Source organism: Dysidea avara, chromosome 8 (assembly GCF_963678975.1).
Source record: "Dysidea avara chromosome 8, odDysAvar1.4, whole genome shotgun sequence".
NCBI lineage: Eukaryota > Metazoa > Porifera > Demospongiae > Dictyoceratida > Dysideidae > Dysidea > Dysidea avara.
In genome coordinates this window covers 3,544,728-3,566,491 of record NC_089279.1, presented here as the reverse complement: position 1 = coordinate 3,566,491, position 21,764 = coordinate 3,544,728, and the positions used below count along the sequence as shown (strand labels likewise).

General features: G+C 38.3%; 4 protein-coding genes and 1 long non-coding RNA gene across 5 annotated transcripts; 3 read left to right on the top strand and 2 right to left on the bottom strand.

Annotated features, from left to right (window-relative positions):
* Nucleotides 1-3,001: 3,001 nt before the first annotated feature.
* Nucleotides 3,002-8,764, bottom strand: LOC136264512 (glutamate receptor ionotropic, kainate glr-3-like). Its single transcript, XM_066059272.1, has 12 exons — nt 8,633-8,764; nt 7,690-7,818; nt 7,190-7,641; nt 5,631-5,702; nt 5,419-5,583; nt 5,244-5,366; nt 5,092-5,178; nt 4,842-4,994; nt 4,604-4,783; nt 4,219-4,549; nt 3,475-4,172; nt 3,002-3,401 (listed from the first exon to the last, which is right to left on the bottom strand). Exons 1-12 carry the CDS (start codon nt 8,706-8,708, stop codon nt 3,207-3,209), a joined length of 2,661 nt encoding a protein of 886 aa, XP_065915344.1. The 5' UTR covers nt 8,709-8,764; the 3' UTR covers nt 3,002-3,206.
* On the top strand, nt 8,476-13,562 carry LOC136264511 (glutamate receptor ionotropic, kainate 2-like). The gene is made up of 12 exons (XM_066059270.1): nt 8,476-8,889; nt 8,941-9,066; nt 9,115-9,357; nt 9,492-9,667; nt 9,724-9,789; nt 9,837-9,977; nt 10,044-10,196; nt 10,247-10,333; nt 11,616-11,825; nt 11,873-12,073; nt 12,126-12,474; nt 12,530-13,562. Exons 1-12 carry the CDS (start codon nt 8,733-8,735, stop codon nt 13,390-13,392), a joined length of 2,772 nt encoding a protein of 923 aa, XP_065915342.1. The 5' UTR covers nt 8,476-8,732; the 3' UTR covers nt 13,393-13,562.
* A 1,876-nt stretch (nt 13,563-15,438) lies between these two features.
* LOC136264527 (uncharacterized) lies at nt 15,439-17,266 on the bottom strand. The gene is made up of 2 exons (XR_010705161.1): nt 17,147-17,266; nt 15,439-15,759 (listed from the first exon to the last, which is right to left on the bottom strand). It is a non-coding gene; the product is annotated as an uncharacterized lncRNA (long non-coding RNA).
* Nucleotides 17,267-17,325: 59 nt separating this feature from the next.
* On the top strand, nt 17,326-18,210 carry LOC136264523 (uncharacterized). The gene is made up of 4 exons (XM_066059284.1): nt 17,326-17,467; nt 17,575-17,697; nt 17,744-17,986; nt 18,074-18,210. Exons 1-4 carry the CDS (start codon nt 17,368-17,370, stop codon nt 18,079-18,081), a joined length of 474 nt encoding a protein of 157 aa, XP_065915356.1. The 5' UTR covers nt 17,326-17,367; the 3' UTR covers nt 18,082-18,210.
* On the top strand, nt 18,155-21,358 carry LOC136263811 (probable glutamate receptor). Its single transcript, XM_066058436.1, has 10 exons — nt 18,155-18,316; nt 18,779-18,844; nt 18,899-19,039; nt 19,088-19,141; nt 19,189-19,239; nt 19,290-19,376; nt 19,502-19,714; nt 19,772-19,969; nt 20,020-20,371; nt 20,430-21,358. Exons 1-10 carry the CDS (start codon nt 18,155-18,157, stop codon nt 21,299-21,301), a joined length of 2,196 nt encoding a protein of 731 aa, XP_065914508.1. The 3' UTR covers nt 21,302-21,358.
* The last annotated feature ends 406 nt before the right edge of the window (nt 21,359-21,764 follow it).

Here is a 21,764-nt window from a genome sequence, read left to right as displayed (position 1 = left end):
TTACATATGTAACACGTTATGTAATATTATTACTTTCGTGGCAACTAAGTAATATAACGCAATACGCTATAAAAACAGGTAATATAACTCAAGTTATTTTACTTACAAATGTAAAGCTTACCTATTGTAAGTAATATAGTTACTGTAACGAATCTAATATTACGAAATATTATTACTACAAGTAACAAAGTTACTAATCTCATTAGTAATCCACTGAGTAACGCCTAACCACAACGAAGTAACGAGGCCTACTGAATCAAGCTTATTCACCAGCTTCTTACTTAAAACCAAGATTTGCACATTGTCCAACAATGCAATCATGTCACGTGATAAGGTGGTAGTTTCACACGTGACAGCTTAAGGCTGTGGACACAAAGTAATATAATATGTAATAATATTATTATAGTTACTTTATTTTATGGGTAATATGTAACTGTAACTAAATAGTTCAGTTGCATGTAATATGTAACTAGTTACTTTTAAAAAGTAACTTGCCCAATACTGCTGCTTTGGATACAAGCAGTGTTGTTGTTTTTTGTTTTGTTTGATTTGTTCAAAACAGATAGTATGCTATACTTGACACAAAACCGATAATTTTATGAGGAACCAGTTAATTTTCCACTTTCTCTTTTTGCAGCTGGTAAAATACGGTATTTCTGAGTTTGCAGTTTACTTAAAATTTCAACCACTAGTTGAGCTGGACAACCTTAACTTTAAAGATGATTGATCTGTTAACCTTTCTTCTCCATAGACTATAGCTAATTGCTGTGTTTTTTTTACTCATCCTGTGAGTTTTATTAGCACAGTAATAATGTCATGTACAATTCTATGAGTACTTGGGTTTGTCCTTGATTACGTTTTTTGTTGTTTTGTTTTAATGGCTGCATAAAAGACAAATACCTTATAAATGTACAAAAATAATCAATTGTGCATGCAGATATTCATTATTGCATGTGTGGTCCTGAAACCACCCACACTCGGTCTATACTGGATTAACATTTAGCAAATAATTATTATCTACATTGCAACAAGTTGTAACACAAGCTCGCTAGTAAACAACCGTACTTATATATATATTACAAGGTTAGGTTGGTTCCGGAACACTTCTTCTCTCCATTTTATATATAAATAAAGTGACTTTTCTTCATTAATTAGGTTGTTTCCAAGTAATGGCATTTATTTTTATTCTCTTTTATCACTTCACAAGCAGTGTCTTAAACAGGTAGGGAAACATACCTCACTGAACATACTACCTGCTTCATATGTATGATGGAATTTATATAAAAGCAGCTGGCCATGGATTTCTCCAGTACATTGGGTGAGCTTTCATCATTTCCGTCATATTAAACAGATATTCAGACTGGATGGCTGGTAGAAACAGCTACTTATATGGAACTCAGTTCCAATCATTTATTTATCAGCACTATATTATTAAATCTTATGGAAATACTTCATAGCAAAATTTACTTCCTGACTCCCGCCACACAAACTTCATTAGCTATCTCCATCCCTGTGGCTCCTGTGAACCTAACAATTTTTATTCAACTAAAGCTATCTTCACACTTATAAAATTCTCTTCAACAAGTTTTCTGAACAGTGAAAGTAGGAGATATAGCAAGGACAGATATTTAATTGGCATATAATACAATCATTTACCCTTTCATACGTATAGCATGGAGCCATGTTGCTCAGTTTTGGCAGGTAAATTTTATCCAATGTTACTTTTCTGTGTTGAAGCACAGTAATACTGTTCTAATATGTATGCAACCATTTTGCATACCTGTTAAAAATTCAATAAATATCTACCAGAAAGCGTACCACTGCTGTGTATTTGATTAACACTATGCTAGAAGATTACCTCTTTGAAAACTGCGAAGTGCAAGTCCAATTGCTTTCTTTCACTCAAATATTGGTTTTTATATATGCAGCAAATGGTAGTTTTCATAACAGAATTAAACACTCACACACACACACACACACACACACACACACTTTCTTCACTGTTTGCCTGAAGATTTCCACTCACCTAGTTAGGATACGTTAAAGAAATTATTTAAGTTTTTCAGGTCAGGTCAGGTCAGATGCAAATAAATTAACTATGTGGGGCAATGGATATTGTGCAGAGCTGTTCCTTAGAGTAAGCAATGCTCCCTCATCAATAGTTGATCCCCAATCATCATGATGTCCTGTGTCACTGACCCAAGTAATCCAACCAACTATACCTCCTGTAATAATACTACCAGCAAGAGTTATGGTTATAGCTCTTGTATACCTGAAGTGTAAGCTTACACACTATTTCCATGACATCATGATTCTATAATCATACACAGACATGGCAATGGGGGAGAGGACTACAAGGGCTAGAGGGGCTTATAATATATCCCTCCACTTATTAAGATTGAGATACCCTAATAGAGCAGTCATGTACTCAAATCAAACATTCGGTTGTGTTTTCAAATAGCCTACCAAATTCAATCTTCAAAAGGCTACTTTCTCTGTCGGGGCATGTCCCCAGACCCCCCTATGTAGAGCACACTTCACATGCTAAATCTGTATGCAAGCCATCCTATTTTAAGTTTTGTTGCTTTATTTTATCCCTGGAATCATGAATGATAAAACAAAACATATACATTGCTAGTAGTGAAGCTGCCACCAACAAATAGTATGGTATAATTCAGGCTTTGTGACTCATCACACTGCTGGACACATTACTACAATGTGTCCATGTATTTACCAACCCATTACATCAGTCATGGACAGTTGGTATATATTTGCTTTCCCCGTTGCATCAAATCAAATACCTATAGATGACACAGTTGGGTGGCCCCATATACCCATTGCAGCTGTGTAGACTGGAGCAATGAAATTAAGTAAAGATTCTTGCTCAAGAAGAGAACGATAACAGCAAATAGGCAGTATTGAACATAAAACCTTGTTATTACCAGGGCAAAGCCCTACCACTTGGCTGTGAAGTCTACGCACACATTATTGTTTGCAACAATTTAAACTGTGTGATGCACATGGAGACAGTCATGCATTAAATATATAAGGCAAATACTACACACACACATATATATGTACACTACACAATTATTAGCCAGTTGATGAATCCTTCTAAAAGTGATATGATAATAATTAAACTATTATAAATAAATACATGTACAGGATTTCAACTATGTATGTATGTCACTGGCTGTGCAAAGCTACTATGAAGAAGGTTGATGTTTGACAAAAGCTTCAAGGATGTCAGGGGGTGGCAATGAATGTTGTGTAGAGCTGTCCCTTGGAGTGAGGATTGTTCCCTCATCAGTAGTTGATTTCTCATCACCATCATGTCCTGTATCACTGACAGTAGCAGTCCAGTTAGTCTTGGGTAATCCAGCACACATTCCAACCATCCCCTGTATGAACAATTTAACATGACCACCAGTAATTGTGTGTGTGTGCATGCGTGCATGAGTGTGTGTGTGTTACCTTAACTTTCTTTGTCATCCCACCATATTTCCATATTATCTCCAGGAATAGAATAGCAAATGATACAACAAAACATACTGCTAGCAGTATAAAGCTGTCACCAACAAATGTTATGGTATAACTCATGCTTTGTGACTCCTCACACTGACTGCCACCATCTGATGAAACCCACTTGTTTCTTAGTGTCAGTAATGTTTGCCTCTCCCGTAGCTCTAGGATAGCTAAGGTGAAGTCATTTGTGTAACTGGAGTTGAGTGGCAATGCAATACCATATCCCTTCCTATTAAACAATGTTCCAGCTAAGCACAAGTTACATTGATCCTTTTTATCACTAATAAATGACTCCAGTATGACAGAGTCCCAAATGAAACCAAATGTGCCCCCAGAATTACACACTTCATTAAGTGCATCATCAGCACTTTGAAATAAATTATTGCGAATTGTAGGAAGTGCACTTCTGTAAGTGGAAATGTTTGAAGTTCTAAAGAATTCTTCAACCTCAGAATCATTAACGGTTCCATAAGAGATGACATGTTGATCAACCAAGTCACTAATAGATTGAATGTTATTAGCAATAGTGTCTCTGGTTAATGAGGCAGCCAGATGAGCAATATAGGATGAGATGAGAATTAACACAACAAACCACCAGGTGGCTACCACAGTGCGACTAGCTGGTGACAGAGGATGGTATTCAGAACCTAAGATACCACCATTTATAACTTTATATAACATGAGGGGGTCTACCTTGTTGCATCATTGATCCAAACTGTGCCCATATGCTGTAAGCAAATCCATAAGGTGCATCAACTTTCTTCTCCTTCTTTAAAGCTCTTCGGTCATACGGACTAATCCAGGCAGTTATCCATGCTACAATACCAATAACTGGCCAAGAAACAACAAACACTATTACTAGTGCAGTGGAGAATGGCTTGGCAAAGCGTGTTAGACTAAATTCATCTTCCGACCTCTTGTTTAATAATATCAATGTGCCAAGCTCTATATATGGTTGAGTAAAATCAACAGCTTTTATACGTTCTGATGAAATGGTCAGTGCAGCAACTGACAAATTGGCTCTCTACAGAACAGATGGTTACCAGTGCACAGTCAAATAACTGCTAAACTACTTTACCTGTTGCACTATATCATCAATAATTCCATTCCACATACCATTCTCTGAAATTCCATACTTACCATCTTCTACTTCATAAACACTATAGGTGAAGCCCATCTCATCTGACAGTATTTGTAACAAATCTATACAAAATCCTTCCAATTCTCCAGTTGAATTTCTCATAACAAATGGCTCTTCCTATGACAATCACAAATAGGTGAGGTATTAATCAATCTACAGTACTATAATTAGCTACCTGAATAGTCACAACATTGAAGTGTAGTCCAGTATAGTTGTACTGGTAACCAGTATCGACCTGTGTAGTATTGTCCTCTGAAGTTGATTCAGTATTTATATCTGTACAAGTGTTAACTCCCACAAAGCCTGTTTCCTTTGACCATCTTCCAAACTGAATGATGCATGGATGCAATAGTTTATGTTATTATATATAAAAATAGTGCTATATACATGTATTGCATGTTGTTACCAAGTAGTGATATACATACCTTAGTCATATCTGCTACCGTCAAATTCCACACTGTATAATTCCTGCTTGACAATACACCACTATCACCATTGGTGGCATTCAATGACTACACATACAATAACACCAGTATGCATGCACCGACCTACATCTATATAGCTATTAGTCACTTACATTATTGGCCACTGTGTTTGTGTCATTTGATGATGACACTGAACAATCAGGAGTGACACGAACAGCTTGCGATGTGATTGCATCAACCATTGTCACCACTGCCTTGTAAACATCATAGGCAAACTATCATGTAAAAGTGGTACAAACAAATTCAGATGTGATGTTATCTCCTTACTTCACTATTATCAAAACTACTACCTGGAAACTTTGTCTTATTAGCCGACAACCAGTGTTCCTGATACTCAGTAAATTCTAGTGTGGATAATGGGTTTAGCTGTATTCCTTGTACAATGGATGGGAGTGGCCATGATGGTTTACCAGTTGTGATGGAGTTGATCATCTGTTTCATGGGTAACATGATACAACAACAAATACTTCACAACTCACATGTTCTGTAAGATGTGGCATCAAGAGCCATCTGTATGTATCATACTGCCAACTTGCAGTAGCAATGTTGACCTGTAGTGTTTTACTATACATTATATTTAATTAAAGCAACACTGATGTGTGTATGAAAAATACAACATGAGGGGATGTGTCGAGGCGCTAATACAGCACAAGGCAAAACCGAGTGCTGTGCTGTTTTTTTTCATTCACACAAGCATATATTGTACTTCATGGTCATCTTGCTCAGAGCGATTTTCTTGTACCCGAATCTTTTCAGGTTTCGGTGATTAGACTGTCAGTAAGTTGTCATAAAATCTATTTGTAGTCATAGAACGAACTGGTAGGATTAGTGCTGATGTTAGCATTTTGCACATATCCATCTTGCTGGAATGTTGCTTTGACTTTTGGCAATCAGACTATCAGTAGATGCTCATGTAAACAAACTGGTATAATAGGATCAGTTTGGGTAGTTTTACAATGCCACACACTTGATCAATCGTGCTGTCTGAGTGGGATTGTTTTCGTAACATTCCTTACTTAATTTTTCTGCATAACTGTACTGTATGGCTCATACAGTACAGTTATGCAGCTGATTAGGCTACTCCAAATAAATTCTCTGTTTCCCGTCCACCGCCCGCATCTGGTTACTGCCAGCTCTAAATATTCTATTATTCCGTATTGCATTATTTTCCGGTTATTCTTGCATACTGATAGGCTCAGTAAAAGCTATCTTGAAACAGTGTCAGCTCACATGTCAGCAGTGCTATCAAGTCAGCACAAACTTCACGTTTGAGTTATTTTTGCAACTTACAAAGGAAGAAACAAGCTTAAGCATGCTTTTATGCAGCTTTTTTGGCTGTGCCAAGCAAATAATGGCTTGAAAAGCTGCCAATCTTATAATGAAATAATGGAAATGAACCGCCCGCCCGCATGCAAACATTCCTGAGTCCAGGACGGGAAACAGAAAATTTATTTGGAGTGGCCTTAGTATTGTATGGAAAATATAGTACGTGTCAACACTCTGATCCTCCCACACAAAGTACAATATGTATATACACAGACCATACCATCATATTACTTTTATTCACTCTATTCATAGGCACAGCAACAGAGGGACATGGGGGCTAGAGGACCCCCTTCCCCCACTTTTATTTCAGGGGGCTTATCTCCTCCACTTTTTTAGCTCCTCCACTTTACAGGTTAATATACTCTAATAGAGCAGTCAGATACTCTATTAGAGAATTCATGTACTTAAATAGATACATTTTCAATAAAATTGTCATGATTTCAGAAGGTTGATGATTTTGAAAAATTTCCTGTGGGGGCATGCCCCCAGACCCCCTAGAAAACACACACTCTGCATGCTGAATGAGTTTTAACTATACATATTACAAATTATGTTAACCGTCACTACCCTTCTTAGCTGACACTATTAAAATTATAAAAGAATTTATAGTTGGTTAGATACATAATAATTCCTACTAGCAACATTATCTGAATCAGGTCAGCACAAAATCACTATGCACCACTTCACCAGCAAAGCACCTATATGTACATACCTTCGTAATCACATTATCTTCATAATATGTTGGAATGTTCATAATAAAAACAAATGAATGGTTTCTCAGTGAAGTGCTGCTAAGATTTTCCAGCACACTGGATAAGCTTCCATCATCACCGTCACATTTGACAACAGTGATATTCGCATCATCAGACAGGATTACTGGTAGTAATGGACCCAATGGCATTGTGATATTTCCTTCACTCTCGATCAACACGACTGCAGTCGGTGATACAAGCTCAAAGAAGCTTTGAAGGACAAGCAAAATTTCATCAGTGGTACTCCTCCAGATGATCATATCATTTTTGATGGTAGTGAAGTTTCCAATAATACTCTGAGCTACAATAGTCGATATCTGAATATCCTCCATAATGTCCTGAACAACTTCAAGTGATGACTGAGTTAGTGAAGGGATTACCAGTCCACTGATATTTGATAATACACTACAGGCTAAAAATTGGACTGATAAGCAACACTAAACCATACTAGACAGCTCACCAGTATTGTTCATTATCATGTTGACCTCTAACATTGTCAGTTGTACTGAGTTGGTCAACATTTGCTGGTTAGTGTAGTCAACAGCAAATTCTGATGCAGTTCTCTCAACCACATTGTTGTACAAGGCAGCTGAATAGAGAGAAGTAAGGTATACGTGGGTATGAAGAGTCACTTAATATAACAGTATTCCTATCACCTAATAATGTGACCCCAATTTTTCATACTACTTGTAGGCAAAGCTGTAACCATAATCTACACTATCCTAAAATTTCAAAAATTATCCTGCCATGTGGTGGGCTGTATGATCTTTTCTCTAAAGCACTGTAAGTGCTCCTATTACAAGTCATATGGGGGTATTATGAGTCACAATATTTATTACTTCATAAGTTCATTATTTTATATCCAACAGTTATGTGGAAACATTTACAAGCACTCTAATGGCATTCAAAACACCACTTGCATTTTTTATCTTCATATTTTTTACTAGGTACATGTAGCTAATCTGAGACAGTATTCCTGCTCAAAGAAATAGCTATGTGCATGATCTCTCAATTGCATGAATTTGTGGTTAGCATATGATCACTGTCTATGTTGATCTGTAATATCATCCATTTCTCCTAAATCTGCAGGATTTAACCCTCTGAGCATATATGTGACCCTTAATACCCCTTGACCCATAATATCAGCATATACCTTACATACATACGTAATCCCCATGCTGTCACGTGAATGAGATCATCATCTTCGATAGTATGGTTAGTGCATTCTACGATACTTTATGACCATTCAGCTTACAGCGCAGTGATTGTATAGTCCTGCGCAGTTAGGCCATGCACTTTTTTTTTCGTTTTGTCATCAGGTCAGTGACAAAAGTGGTCTGGCCAGCTGAGCGAGATTATAATACAACTAGGCCTACGTATACGTACATACACTACTCACTTACCTAGCTGGATGGACTGCGATGTACAAGTACTTATTCGCATCAAAGCTGCAACAACAGCTACTATCAATCTCAACATGTCAACTCAAAACCCCAAGAGGTCATGCAGACGCGGTGGCGACACACAAATTATTTGAATTGCTTAGTGGGTGTGGCTCGCGCAAGTGGTTGTGGATTCCGGAAGATGAACCATCGAGTGATAATTAGTATCCTTTTAAGTGTGATTACCGGAACAATATGCAGTGACCAACACAGCATAAGTGAGTCTGGCGTATACTCTCAGTATGGTAGTTATAATACACTATCTGTAGTTGGACTGTTCAAGCCATTAAGCTATCAGACTAGAGCTGTACAGCTGGCTCTCACTGATGATGAGCTGAGTGATCGAGTTTGTTTTGAGCCTCACGAGTTATCCCCTTCTACTCCATGGATTGAAAGTGAGTTAGCCACCATCTGAGCTGACACTAACAGATATCATTGTTTAGTTTGTGAGCTGCTGTCTGGTGGTGTAGTGGCCTTCATAACTGATCAGCCACTACCTAGTACAGTAAAACATGTCATTGATACAGTTCAGGTCCCAGTGGTATCCACTGCACACATTACCACTGATCATAACAGTTCAGTAATAAACCTTACCCCATCAGAGGAGCAGTTAGCTAATGCATTGTCCCAACTACTAGTTGATACTTCATGGACCAATGTAGTACTGATAACATGGCCAGGATCAGGTGACCCATCAATACTGCATGTAGTCTCACAAAGCCAGCCCTCTTTGTTTCTTGTTCATTGAGTCGCTTTTCATGACTCGCCAGTGAAAAATGGGGCTGGCCACATGAGACCATTTAATTATGTTGTGGTATAGGTATTGAGTTGTTCATGCCGGGCTCATCAACTAGCTACAGAGTAGCTGCAGTGTATTATACAGATAATAGCGATGTGGCTATGAGGTCAAAGCTGGTGAAAGTTAAGCAGAGTGAGATCTCTGTCATCATCCTCCATCACTATAATGTTGATGAAGTATTGCATATCTTTACAATGGTGAGCATCCTCAGGGGTAGCTATAATGCTGTATTACATCGAGTTATAAATGTAAGGCCAATGAAGAAGGCTTGTCAGTAGCTCCTTATGTATGGATACTGTCAGGAGCAGCTGCAGAAATGGTAATATAGTTTCACACACTGACATAGCATCTGTTAATGTACTACAGTTAACCTCTCGTGTTTCTGAGGGTGAATCATTACCACAACTACCTCGCTTACTTGCTGTATACCCAACTGTGTCTAGCACTCCACAACTTGATGTCTTTGCTGATGTTTGGAGAGGATATGGATCAGTCAAACAGTTACAGGTATTGTACAGTGATCACACAATTAGTGATCACATGATGCCATATCATTAACTAACACTTGTTCAGAGTGGTGCCTACCTTTATGATGCGATCACAATAATAGCTCAGGGTGTAGCAGAGCTGACTGAGATGGAGCCTAACTTTACACAAGCAAACCAGTCATGTGATACACTGGAGGTGTGGCCATTTGGTAGAAGTTTCCGCTCAATACTCGAAGAGGTAGCTGCATGGTTAACATTATATCATGTGATGAACCATACCATGTACAGACCAGATTGGAGTCCATCAATCAGAGATTAACGACAGGCGGTCATGTTTACCATTACATTAGCTTTGATGAGTTAGGGCTGAACAAAGTAAGTAAAGCAAGTTGCTGTGAGCCTCTGTGTGTGTGCACACGTGCATGCTGAATACACATCATGCAATTCTAATACAGTAAGAATGATCCTGCTTTTGAAACATGTCAATGACTCGGGTCCCTTTATGCTATCATCTGTATACACCCTCCTAGGGGTTCCTCTCACCTAGATTTGTAAATAGGTTACTTGATACTGTAGGCAGATAGGTGCCTTCTGTGGAGGGTTGAGGTAGGGATAAGATCCTCGGACATGCAGTGAAAAAGGCCAAGAAGATGTGAGTTTAAATATTTGTGTGGCACTATATATGCTGCCACACACCCACCTAGTAATCTCATGTTTCAGGTTTGATGCTTGGTGCCACCCAGTTGCCACGTTTCCTGGAACAAGATTCACATCGCTCTGCTCTACCCAGCTGTGTAATATGAAGCAAATGTCTAAATTATACATGTCCATGTCTTGTGTAGTGGTGTTGGGATCATTGTAAAACTTGGCATCATTTTTACTACTTATTGTCTATGAGGCATGGCACATTATGGGTTATTAGTCATCCCATGCAGAGGGAATTGCATTCACCAACTATAGTACTTGAGTGGTGCACAATTATTCCAGTGCACTAACATGACTGCTGTAGATTTAATTTTGCTTTGGCGTAGCTGGCTTTGCCTTTGCATTTGCAATTGACAGTGTGTGTGTGTATGTGTGTGTGTGTGTGTGTGTGTGTGTGTGTGTGTGTGTGTGTGTGTGTGTGTTGTGCTGTGAGGCAGCATAACCAAGTGGTTAGAGCATCGGCCTGGCGATCAAAAGGTCCCAGGTTTGATTCCCAGTTACACCACTTTGGTGTTGTTGTTTCCTTGAGTAAGAAACTTTACTCACATTGCTCCAGTTTACCCAGCTGTTAAATGGGGACCTGGTTCCTGGTGTCAACTAGGGAGCAGCCCGTGCAATTGTAACATCAATAGGTACCAGGTGTAAACTGGGGAAGCAAATACCCAACTGTCCTTGTCTACGCTTAGTGGTGTTGAGGTTGTTGTGGAACTTTGGCTTCCACAACCTCTTTCAATGAGACCTGGATGGTCTTTCTGCAGGTTACTGGTCCTGGATTTTCCTTCACTAGACTCAAGTTCCTCAGTGGTGCACAGGCATCCCAGTGCTGGCTCACTAGGTGACAATAGCTGTGTTTTGCATGCTATGCATGCGTGTGTGCATGTGTGTAGTGTGTGTATGCGTAATTGCATATGCACTATTGCATGTAGCCATGTTAAAAGTTTTATACTTGTAGGTGGCAACTTGGATGGAAGTGAATGAAACTCTCCAAATAATATCACCTATTCATTGGTGTTCTCATCAAGAAGCCAACACTTTACATTTGTGTCAAGGTGCTAACAATATCAGATGTGGTGTTACCAAAAGACCTCCACCAAAAGCACCTCCAGATTCTCGCTACCAATATGATTACAGCAACTACAATTTTGATGTTGTTACTATAGAAGTGAATAATGAGTCTATAGTGTGAGTATGTATTACTGTGCATTATAGGGTCCACCATTTATACGTCAGATAAACAGAGGTAATGATAGTGTTGCGACATTTGAAGGACTGTGTATTGACTTGATGGATAAGTTGAGTGAACTAATGGGGTTCACCTATAACATCAGCCTTGTGGCCGATGGGAATTATGGAGCCTTTGATGAAGAAACAAACACCTGGACAGGATTAGTGAAAGATCTAATTGATCGTGTAAGTGCAATATAGTTATGAGGCAGTCATTATCAAATAATATCACCAATAGAAATCTGAAATTGCATTGGCTGCTTTCACTATAACAGCAGGTAGAGAAACTGCAATAGATTTTACCAGAGCATACTTTGATATTGGACTAAGAGTTCTCTATAATGTTGAAGATGAGGGTGACTTTACAGATCAACTGTTCCTGTTCTTAAAGCCATTTGAGACTAGTCTTTGGCTGCTAATTCTAGCATCTATTGTTGCAGTTAGTATTGGGGTGGCCATAATTGGGAGGTTGAGCCCTTATGACTGGTACCAGAGTCCACCAGATGATTTCTCGGTGTGGGAGTCACAATTTCAAATGACACTATACAATTCTATCTGGCAAGTGCTGTCTGCCGTATTTCAACAAGGTATAATAATTGCAGTATTGCTTAGTTTAATATTGGTGACCTTATTTATGCACAGGTGCAGAAACAGCGCCAAGATCAGTCTCTGCAAGAGTTCTAATGGGTGGTTGGTGGTTTGTTTGTTTAGTGTTGGCTGCTACATACACTGCATACCTCACTGCTATATTTGCTGCACCAACAATCGAAACTGGTTTTAGCAGCATTGATGAGCTGGTCAGCAAAATTCCTCCAGATGTGCGTTTTGGTACTTACAACAATTCACAAATCTCTGACTTCTTTAAACACTCACCAATCAGGGAGTATCAAGAAGCTTACCAATACATGGAGATGGAGGGTCTGTTATTTGACACAGAACCTGAAGCCTATTCAGCTGTCCTTCATGATAATATTGCTCTGATTGATGACAGTCCAGTTGTGGACTTCATTAGCTCAAGGAAAGATGAGTTTAATCCCAACTGTACCCTAAAGAACATTGGAGATGGCTTGTTTAATCCTTCGGGATACGGTCTTGGACTTGGTAAAAATTCTCCCTTTACCAATGATTTCTCCTTAGCCATACTGGAGCTCAGAGAATCTGGGGTGATAGAAGAACTGACTACAGAGTACTTCCAACACAGACGTACTTGTGATAGTGACATAACTAGAGATAGTGCCTCGGCACAACAGTACAGTGAACCAATTGACTTGGACTCAGTTGGTGGATTATTCATCTTACTAGGGACTGGTATCCTACTGTCATTTGTTATCCTACTGGTTGAGTTAGCATGTGCCAGAGCACTTGGTAGTGAACACTGGCTACTCACACTTAGTTACAAGTTACCCTGGGAAGATGATCATGACAAAGAGACACTTGTACCACAAGCAGAAGTCTCAAAGTCTCTCAATAATGAAACATATGAAATAGTTGGCACAGATATGTAACTAATAATATTCATCGTGTTACTCTATTTATCATTTACACCATCTTAATTATAGGCTGGTAGTGTTGATTTTGCCTTTTCACATTTATCAGTTATCTTTAATTATAATGTAAAATTTTGCTCATGTTTAAAATTGAGTGTTATATAAGTGCAGCAAGTACCAATAAAGAATTTGTTAGTATGGTGTCAATTTGACTCAGTGGGGGCACTAAAATGCCTAGCTACAGTTACTGCTATACACACAGTGGAACCTCTGGACATTTTGGAACCCATGGCCAGAATTTTTGGCCACTTTTTGCTGTAATATAGAGGTTTTCTTCTTTCAGAGGTAAAAATGTATTAACCAAACCTGTTGGGACCAAATTTTTTCTCCTTATTATGGAGATTTTTTTCTATTGCGTCCTTAATTTGAGGAGTTTGTTTCATCTCTATACCTAGTTCCTGACATTCTTAACACAGAACTGACATATGGTTGTAAAATAGTAGGATTATGATGCAGATATGATCACCCTTAGAATAATAATAATAGTACTGAGTCAAGTCTAATGGTAGCGGTAGCTCTTCCTCAGCCTCTTGTACCTCATATCAACCATATAGATCAACCCAGTAGTCAACCTATGTCAGTGTTATATCAATGCAAACAACCACATTCATAGCTGCAGATTTTCATATGGGGAATTGGGAACAGTGGAAATGCAAACTGGAAATGTGAAAATGGAAATGAAAAACAGAAATAGTCAAATCATTATACACGTACATATATACTAGAACAAAATCCTCACTTTGTGGTAACTTCTCAAGACTGCCTAAAAATGTTTTTACAAAGACCGCCTCTGTATAAACATCACATTTTAATTAAGTTCTAAACATGGCTAAGGCATACTTAATGATCAAATTAATTAGACAACTTCACTGTCATCTTTTATAAAGACCATCTTTTTGCAAAGACCACCTCTTTACATGGTAATATTTGATAAGTTCCAAACATGTATTTCATGACTCATAGAAGGGGGTCAATGTCATTTCTGGTCCACACTTCATCTGACTATCTGTACCATTATCACTTGGTTTGTACCAGAATGTGTCGTACAAAAATAGTCTATGCAAGTGAAGTATATAGCTAGTACACTATAACGTACTGTATCAGAGGTCTCATGATTAGGAGATGATGACCTTAAGAGCCTAACCTTTTTAGCTGACCTAGCTGTATGATAATATGTAATAGTTGTAACACAGGCATGAGGATATACATATCAGACAAAAGCTGTGTTACAGCAAATATGTAACACCGTTCTCTTGTCAGCAGGGAATTTAAGAATGTACCAAGTTGCTGAAAAACTTTTCCTTATTTTGTTGACTTGCAGAACTCCAAGTAAGTTAACAGACATCTTGACCTCTATCCTTTAACTCCATTGTCTTCCTCCACACTTTTAAACTGCTATACCTGGGCCATTAAGTGCCAGTGCTACTCCTTCTCCTCTTTACACATGTACTCCTCCAGATGGTACTGGCCTACCAGAGCACACTACCATTCACTTCATAAACCTCATCACCAAGCCATTTAGTCTCTTGTATGCTCCTACAGACACATCATACCACCTCAGCTCATGCAAGCACTATTTTGACTATGATCTACGTATCTTCCTGTCTTCATCACTCTGACCATCATTCTGTTAACTTTCTACCTCAATGGGACCTTAAGTGTGCACCATTGACCACATGTTACAAGTGCTAGCTGTTAAAACAGCTGTTTTTGCACTTTGTGCAGAGTTAAGCTGATGGCATCCCTGAGAGGCTTGTAACACCTCAGCAAGAGTACAAGCATGGTGAGTGCACACATGCACGCACACACACACACACACGCACACACACACACACACACACACACACACACACACACACACACACACACACACACTGTTAAAACTAAAGTGCAGCACTTTGAGTTGCTATTTTTTTTGACTGGAACATCTATTAAACAGTGCACACATAATACACTACACACTATGTACAAACACATGATATATGTACATACAGTGCTACTGAGGGGATTGAAAAAAAGTCATTTGCATATACATGCAACACAGTTATACAACACATTGCTGGGTGGAGTCCAGTGGACAGATTTAATGATGTAATGTCACATAAAATTCAGTCCATTTTTTTTCATTATGAGGAAGGTTGGTGTTTGATAAAAGCTTCAAAGATGTCAGGGGGTGGCAATGTATGTTGTGCAGAGCTTTCCCTTGGAGTAAGGATCGCTCCCTCATCAGTTGTTGATTCTCCATCACCATCATGTCCTGTATCACTGACAGTAGCAGTCCAGTTGGCCTTCGATAATCCAAGATGTGTTCTGCATGACCATGTCCTGTAAGAGCAATTTACCAGCAAGAGGTAGGTAATTACAATAACCCTTACTACCAATATACCTTAATTTTTGTAGTAATTCCAAAACATTTCCACATTATCTCCAGGAATAGAATAGCAAATGATACAACAAAACATATTGCTAGTAGTATAAAGCTGCCACCAACAAATGGTTTGACAGTAATGCACTTAATGACCATTTACGTAGCTTAAAACATACTTTTCTCTAATAATTAGAATTTCTCAATTTATTCCAGTAAAATGATAGCGTAAATCTTAGATACTTCTAGTTCTAAGAAAGTATTCATAACAATCATTTATATAATTACTTCATTTTAAGTAGCACATATGCTTCCTATTAAAAGTAACTGTAACAGTTTAAGAGTGTTGTACTCATTTAATCTCAAAAATTGTACTGAAATTTAGAGTGGCCCCTTGCAGCTATGCCGCTCTAATTATAAATACTTAAAGCTAGAAAATATTTGACTGCAGTGCAGTGATTGCACAGTTGGAGATCATGCAATATTTTTTCTTTCTCATCTGGTCAAGTCAAAAGTAAAAAAAGTTAGTGGGAGACTACAATATGTAGTATAGGGTTTCCACTCAAAATGGGAAGATGCTTCTTTTCAATTTTTCACCACAGACTGACCGTTCAAATAAAGCAACCAAGTGCTAATTTATTAATGGATTGCTTGTAGCATTTTATATTCAGAAGGTGGTCACGTGATCGAAAATCTCATCATAGCTACATTGGATAGCCCATACAAAAATTATTGTATTTTAGGGTGATCTAAGACTCAATTCAAAATTGTATTTCTTTCTATCTTGTAGTGCTATAGCATGCACAAGCACATCCAATATGACTGTTATGGGACTATTGGTCATGTTGATAGGATATTTTTAAGCATGTAAAACTGCACTGATATCGAAAGCAATAGGCAGAGTTGTAATTGCATTGTATTTATGAATGTACAACCTCTATAAGAGGAATTTTATTTTGATAAGAAAAATAATTAAATACTTGATATAGCTAGTTAGTCAGTTACAAAAATAACTGTTAGCTACAATTCCTTTTAAAAGAATAACAAATTTACACTTGTTTGTTTTATCAGTCTGTGTGAAAATCACCATGCAGAAACAATAAAGGAAGGCTTCTTCATGCAGGATTTTTGGTCACATGACCACCTTTTGATATTTAGTATTATTTACGTGTGTTAAAATTATGCTGATATCAAATGCTACAAACAATCCAATAATAAAATTAGCACTTGTTTACTTATCTGTAAGGTCAGTCACTGGCTGTGTGAATATCTCCAGAAACAAGCATCTTCCTATTTTGACCGGCAACTCTACTGAAATAGCTATATATAGCTACACTGCTCATGTACCTAGCTGGACGGGCTGAGATGTACAAGTACTTATTCCCATCAAAGCTGCAACAACAACTACTATTAATCTCAACATATCAACTGAGAAACCTTGCAGACGCGGTGTGGCGGCAAACAAATTGCTAGTGGGCGTGGCTGGCATGTCAACTGAGCGACCATACGCGGTCGCTGTGCATAAATTGTTCGAATAGTTTAGTGGGCGTGCCTCACACAGAGGTACAATGGTTGCAGATTCTGTGAACCATCTCGTAAGAACTGGCATCATTATAATTGTGATTATACATGTGACTGGTACAGTATGCCATGACCAACACAGAATAAGTAAGCCTGGTGTATTCTCAGTACCAAGAGTTTATAATGGGAAGGGCACTCCCCTATTAAACTCTTAATTGTCAGTACGTGTAGCTACAAGAGTGTATTAAATACAGTTGGATTGTTCAAGCCATTGAGCTACCAGACCAGAGCTGTACAGTTGGCTCTTGCTGATGTTGAGACTGATCAAGTCTGTTTTGAGACCCATGAATTATCACCCTCTACTCCATGGAACGGAAGTGAGTTAGCAACATGCCTACACCACAGCCAACATGTGTTTACTAGTTTGTGAGCTGCTGTCTGATGGTGTAGTGGCCTTCATAACTGATCAGCCACTACCTAGTGCAGTAAAACATGTCATTGATACAGTTCAGGTCCCAGTGATATCCACTACACACATTACCAGTTATCATAGCAGTTCAGTAATAAACCTTACTCCATCAGAGGAGCAGATAGCTAATGCATTGTCCCAAGTACTAGTTGATACTTCATGGACCAATGTAGTACTGATAACATGGCCAGGATCAGGTAACCTATTAATACCGAAGTTTTGTATAGTCAGCCTCCTTTTGTTTTGTTTTTTCATTGGGTCATTTTAACTACCTGATGAAAAAGAGAACTGAAAGAGGTTGGCTACGTGAGACTACTAAACGACCCTGTGCGACTATCACCTGATGTATAGGTATTGAACTGTTCATGCCGGGCTCCTCAACTAGCTACAGAGTAGCTGCAGTGTATTATACAGATGATAGTGATGTGGCTATGAGGTCAAGACTGGTGAAAATTAAGCAAAGTGAAATCTCTGTCATCATCCTCCATCACTACAAAATTAGTGAAGTGCTACGCATTTTCACAATGGTGAGTGGACAGCCATGCACAGGTTTATAATGCCTTGTCTTATATATGCTTTAACATATGTTATGGCATTAAGTCATAACAAAGAAAACTGGGATGGTAGTTAATAAGGTTATACGTTTAATTATTAGTTAAATGCACAGAAAATATTGGATCCCAGGCTGTGTGACTACAGTATCTAGCCACTTTCCTGGAGTAAAAGTTATTTGCAGATCAAGTCACCATTAATTTTGTTCTGGGATTTTTTCTGTGTTCAACAGAATTTCAGTGCATAATATAATTAAGTGAATGATTCTACCTATTTCAATCACTAAAGGTACAGTTAATTTATTGCTATTTCCTCTACTGGGGTGTAGCATATACCTCAGAGTTTTATATGTACTTTTCATCAAGCTAGCGCTGTGCACTCTCAGGAGTCATGCGTATAATTATTATTTCAGACATATATATCCCTCATATATACAGGTCAAAGAGGAAGGTTTATCTGAGGCTCCTTATGTATGGATACTGTCAGGAACAGCTGCAGAAAAGGTATTACAGTCACACATATGAGTAGCATCTTAAAGTGTGCATATGCATTTACAGTTAACCTCTCGTGTTGCTGAGGGTGCATCATTACCACAACTACCACGTTTACTTGGGGTATACCCAACTGTGTCCAACACACCAAAACTTGATGAGTTTGCTGATGTTTGGAGAGGATATGGATCAGTCAAGCAGTCACAGGTACATCCTTCATATAATGCATTGATATGATAGGCAGATTTTGTACAGAGTGCTGCCTACCTTTATGACGCAATCACAATAATAACTCAGGGTGTAGCAGAGGTGACTGTGATGGAGCCTGGCTTTACACAAACTAACCAGTCATGTGATACTTTGGAGGTGTGGTCATTTGGCAAGAGATTCAATCAGTCCTAGAAAAGGTTAACAATTCAGCTATGTACATGTTATGGAGTGAATTATGCTTATATAGACCAAATCAGATTCTATCAATCATACATTAACAACAGGAGGTCATGTTTACCAATACATCAGCTTTAGTGAGTTTGGACTGAACAAAGTGAGTCGTACACTGTATGAATGTGATTTAAATTATATAGTATGTAGTGTGTGTGTGTGCATGTGTGTAGTGTGTGTGCGTGCGTGTGTGCATGTGTGTGTGTAATAGGGGATTTATAATTGTAGGTTGCAACTTGGACAGGAGGAAATGAAACCCTCCAAACAATATCACCTATTCGTTGGTGTTCTCAACAAGAAGCAAACAGTGTGAACTTGTGTCAAAGTGTTAGTGATATTAGATGTGGTGTTGGTGTGTCAAGGCCCCCATCAAGAGCACCTCCAAATTCTCCTTATCGATATGACTATAGCAACTACAACTTTGATGTTGTTACCATAGAAGTGAGAAATGAGTACAAAGTGACAAGACATGTATTGAGTACGTGTGCAATGTTATAGGCTGAACCATTTGTAGAGATAAAAGGAGACAATGATACTGTTAGAAGATTTGAAGGACTGTGTATTGACTTGATGGATAAGTTGAGTGAACTAATGGGGTTCACCTATACCATTAGTATTGTGGCTGATGGGAATTATGGAGCCTTTGATGAAGAAACAAATACCTGGACAGGATTAGTGAAAGATCTAATTGATCATGTAAGGGCTGTAATATTGTCAGTTATTATCAAATAATGTTTCATATATAGAAATCTCAAATTGCGTTAGCTGATTTCACTATATCAGCAGGTAGAGAAACTGTAATAGACTTTACTAGAGCATACTTTGATATTGGACTAAGAGTTCTCTATAAAGTTGAAGATAGAGATGAATTTACTACAGATCAATTGTTCCTGTTCTTAAAGCCATTTGAGACAAGTCTTTGGCTGCTAATTCTAGCATCTATTGTTGCAGTTAGTATTGGAGTGGCCATAATTGGGAGGTTGAGTCCTTATGACTGGTACCAGAGTCCACCAGATGATTTCTCATTATGGGAATCACAATTTCAAATGACATTGTATAATTCTATCTGGCAAGTGCTGTCTGCCATATTTCAACAAGGTATGATAATACAGTTTATGTTGGTGATTTATGTACATAACTTCTTGTTTGTGTACAGGTGCAGAAACAGCACCAAGGTCAGTCTCTGCAAGAGTTCTAATGGGTGGTTGGTGGTTTGTGTGTTTGGTGTTGGCTGCTACTTACACTGCAAACCTCACTGCTATATTTGCTGCACCAACAATCGAAACTGGTTTTAACAGTATTGACAAACTTGTCAGCAAAATTCCTCCAGATGTGCGTTTTGGTACTACCAACAATACACAAATCTCTGACTTCTTCAAAAACTCACCAATCAAGGCATATCAAGAAGCTTACCAATACATGGAGATGGAGGGTCTGTTATATGACAACCTGACTGAGGCTATTGCAGCTGTCATTAATGATAAGATTGCCTTAATCATGGACAGTCCCATTGTTGATTTCATAAGCTCAAGGAAAGATGATGATGACAATCCCAATTGTACACTGAAGAATATTGGAGATGGCTTGTTTAATCCTTCAGGATATGGTCTAGGACTAAATAAGAACTCTCCCTACACTGATGATTTCTCCTTAGCTATACTGGAGCTCAGAGAAGCCGGTGTGTTAGAGCAAATAATTACAGAGTACTTCCAACACAGACGTACTTGTGACAGTGACATAACTAGAGATAGTGCCTCTGCACAACAGGACAGTGAACCAATTGACTTGGACTCAGTTGGTGGATTATTCATCTTACTAGGGACTGGTATCCTACTGTCATTTGTTATCCTACTAGTTGAGTTAGCATGTGCCAGGGCACTTGGTAGTGAACACTGGCTGCCCACACTTAGTTACAAGTTGCCCTGGGAAGATGATCATGACAAAGAGATACTCGTACCACAAGTAGAAGTTTTATCAAGAACTTCTTTTGACAATAACACAGATGAAACAGCTGGCACAGATATGTAGTTCATTTAATTATGTCACTCTATGTAATGATATTCTTGGGTTGCTTTCCATACCAAATCCTACAGCAGCAGATTTATTTTCTGTCAGGTATTTTGCATGCAGCCTACTGGGGTATGCATTATGGTGTAGACAGTAAAATGCCTGGCTACTAAAGAAGCACTGCTGGAATGTTGGTAGCACCAATCAATTCCTATAAACAAACACATTCTCACCTTTTTGTATAAAAATGGCAGAACGCTGATTTATGTTTTAAAAACTCAATGCAACAGAATACACTTTAATATAATATCAACTTCAACAGTTTGCAGGAGTTACTGTTTGTTGGAAATGCATGTAAGTGGCAGGCCTACCACAGATGACTTTCAGCAATATCTGTTCATTTGTATAAAGATGATTGCAAGAATAAGTAGATATTATTATTATTTCAATTGAATTCTGTTTGTACAGAGATTCTGTAACAGTA

Coding starts and splice junctions, on each gene's coding strand:
- LOC136264512 (XM_066059272.1), bottom strand. CDS start 8,708: ATGTTGAGATTGATAGTAGCTGTTGTTGCAGCTTTGATGCGAATAAGT. Junction 7,819..8,632: donor ATCGCAGTCCATCCAGCTAG/GTAAGTGAGTAG, acceptor CTCTCTATTCAG/CTGCCTTGTACAACAATGTG. Junction 4,995..5,091: donor CGGTAGCAGATATGACTAAG/GTATGTATATCA, acceptor TGCATCATTCAG/TTTGGAAGATGGTCAAAGGA.
- LOC136264511 (XM_066059270.1), top strand. CDS start 8,733: ATGCAGACGCGGTGGCGACACACAAATTATTTGAATTGCTTAGTGGGT. Junction 9,668..9,723: donor TATTGCATATCTTTACAATG/GTGAGCATCCTC, acceptor TATAAATGTAAG/GCCAATGAAGAAGGCTTGTC. Junction 10,334..11,615: donor ATGAGTTAGGGCTGAACAAA/GTAAGTAAAGCA, acceptor TTATACTTGTAG/GTGGCAACTTGGATGGAAGT.
- LOC136264523 (XM_066059284.1), top strand. CDS start 17,368: ATGGTTGCAGATTCTGTGAACCATCTCGTAAGAACTGGCATCATTATA. Junction 17,468..17,574: donor CCATGACCAACACAGAATAA/GTAAGCCTGGTG, acceptor TATTAAATACAG/TTGGATTGTTCAAGCCATTG. Junction 17,698..17,743: donor CTCTACTCCATGGAACGGAA/GTGAGTTAGCAA, acceptor TGTGTTTACTAG/TTTGTGAGCTGCTGTCTGAT.
- LOC136263811 (XM_066058436.1), top strand. CDS start 18,155: ATGCCGGGCTCCTCAACTAGCTACAGAGTAGCTGCAGTGTATTATACA. Junction 19,040..19,087: donor GATCAGTCAAGCAGTCACAG/GTACATCCTTCA, acceptor GATTTTGTACAG/AGTGCTGCCTACCTTTATGA. Junction 19,970..20,019: donor TGAAAGATCTAATTGATCAT/GTAAGGGCTGTA, acceptor TTTCATATATAG/AAATCTCAAATTGCGTTAGC.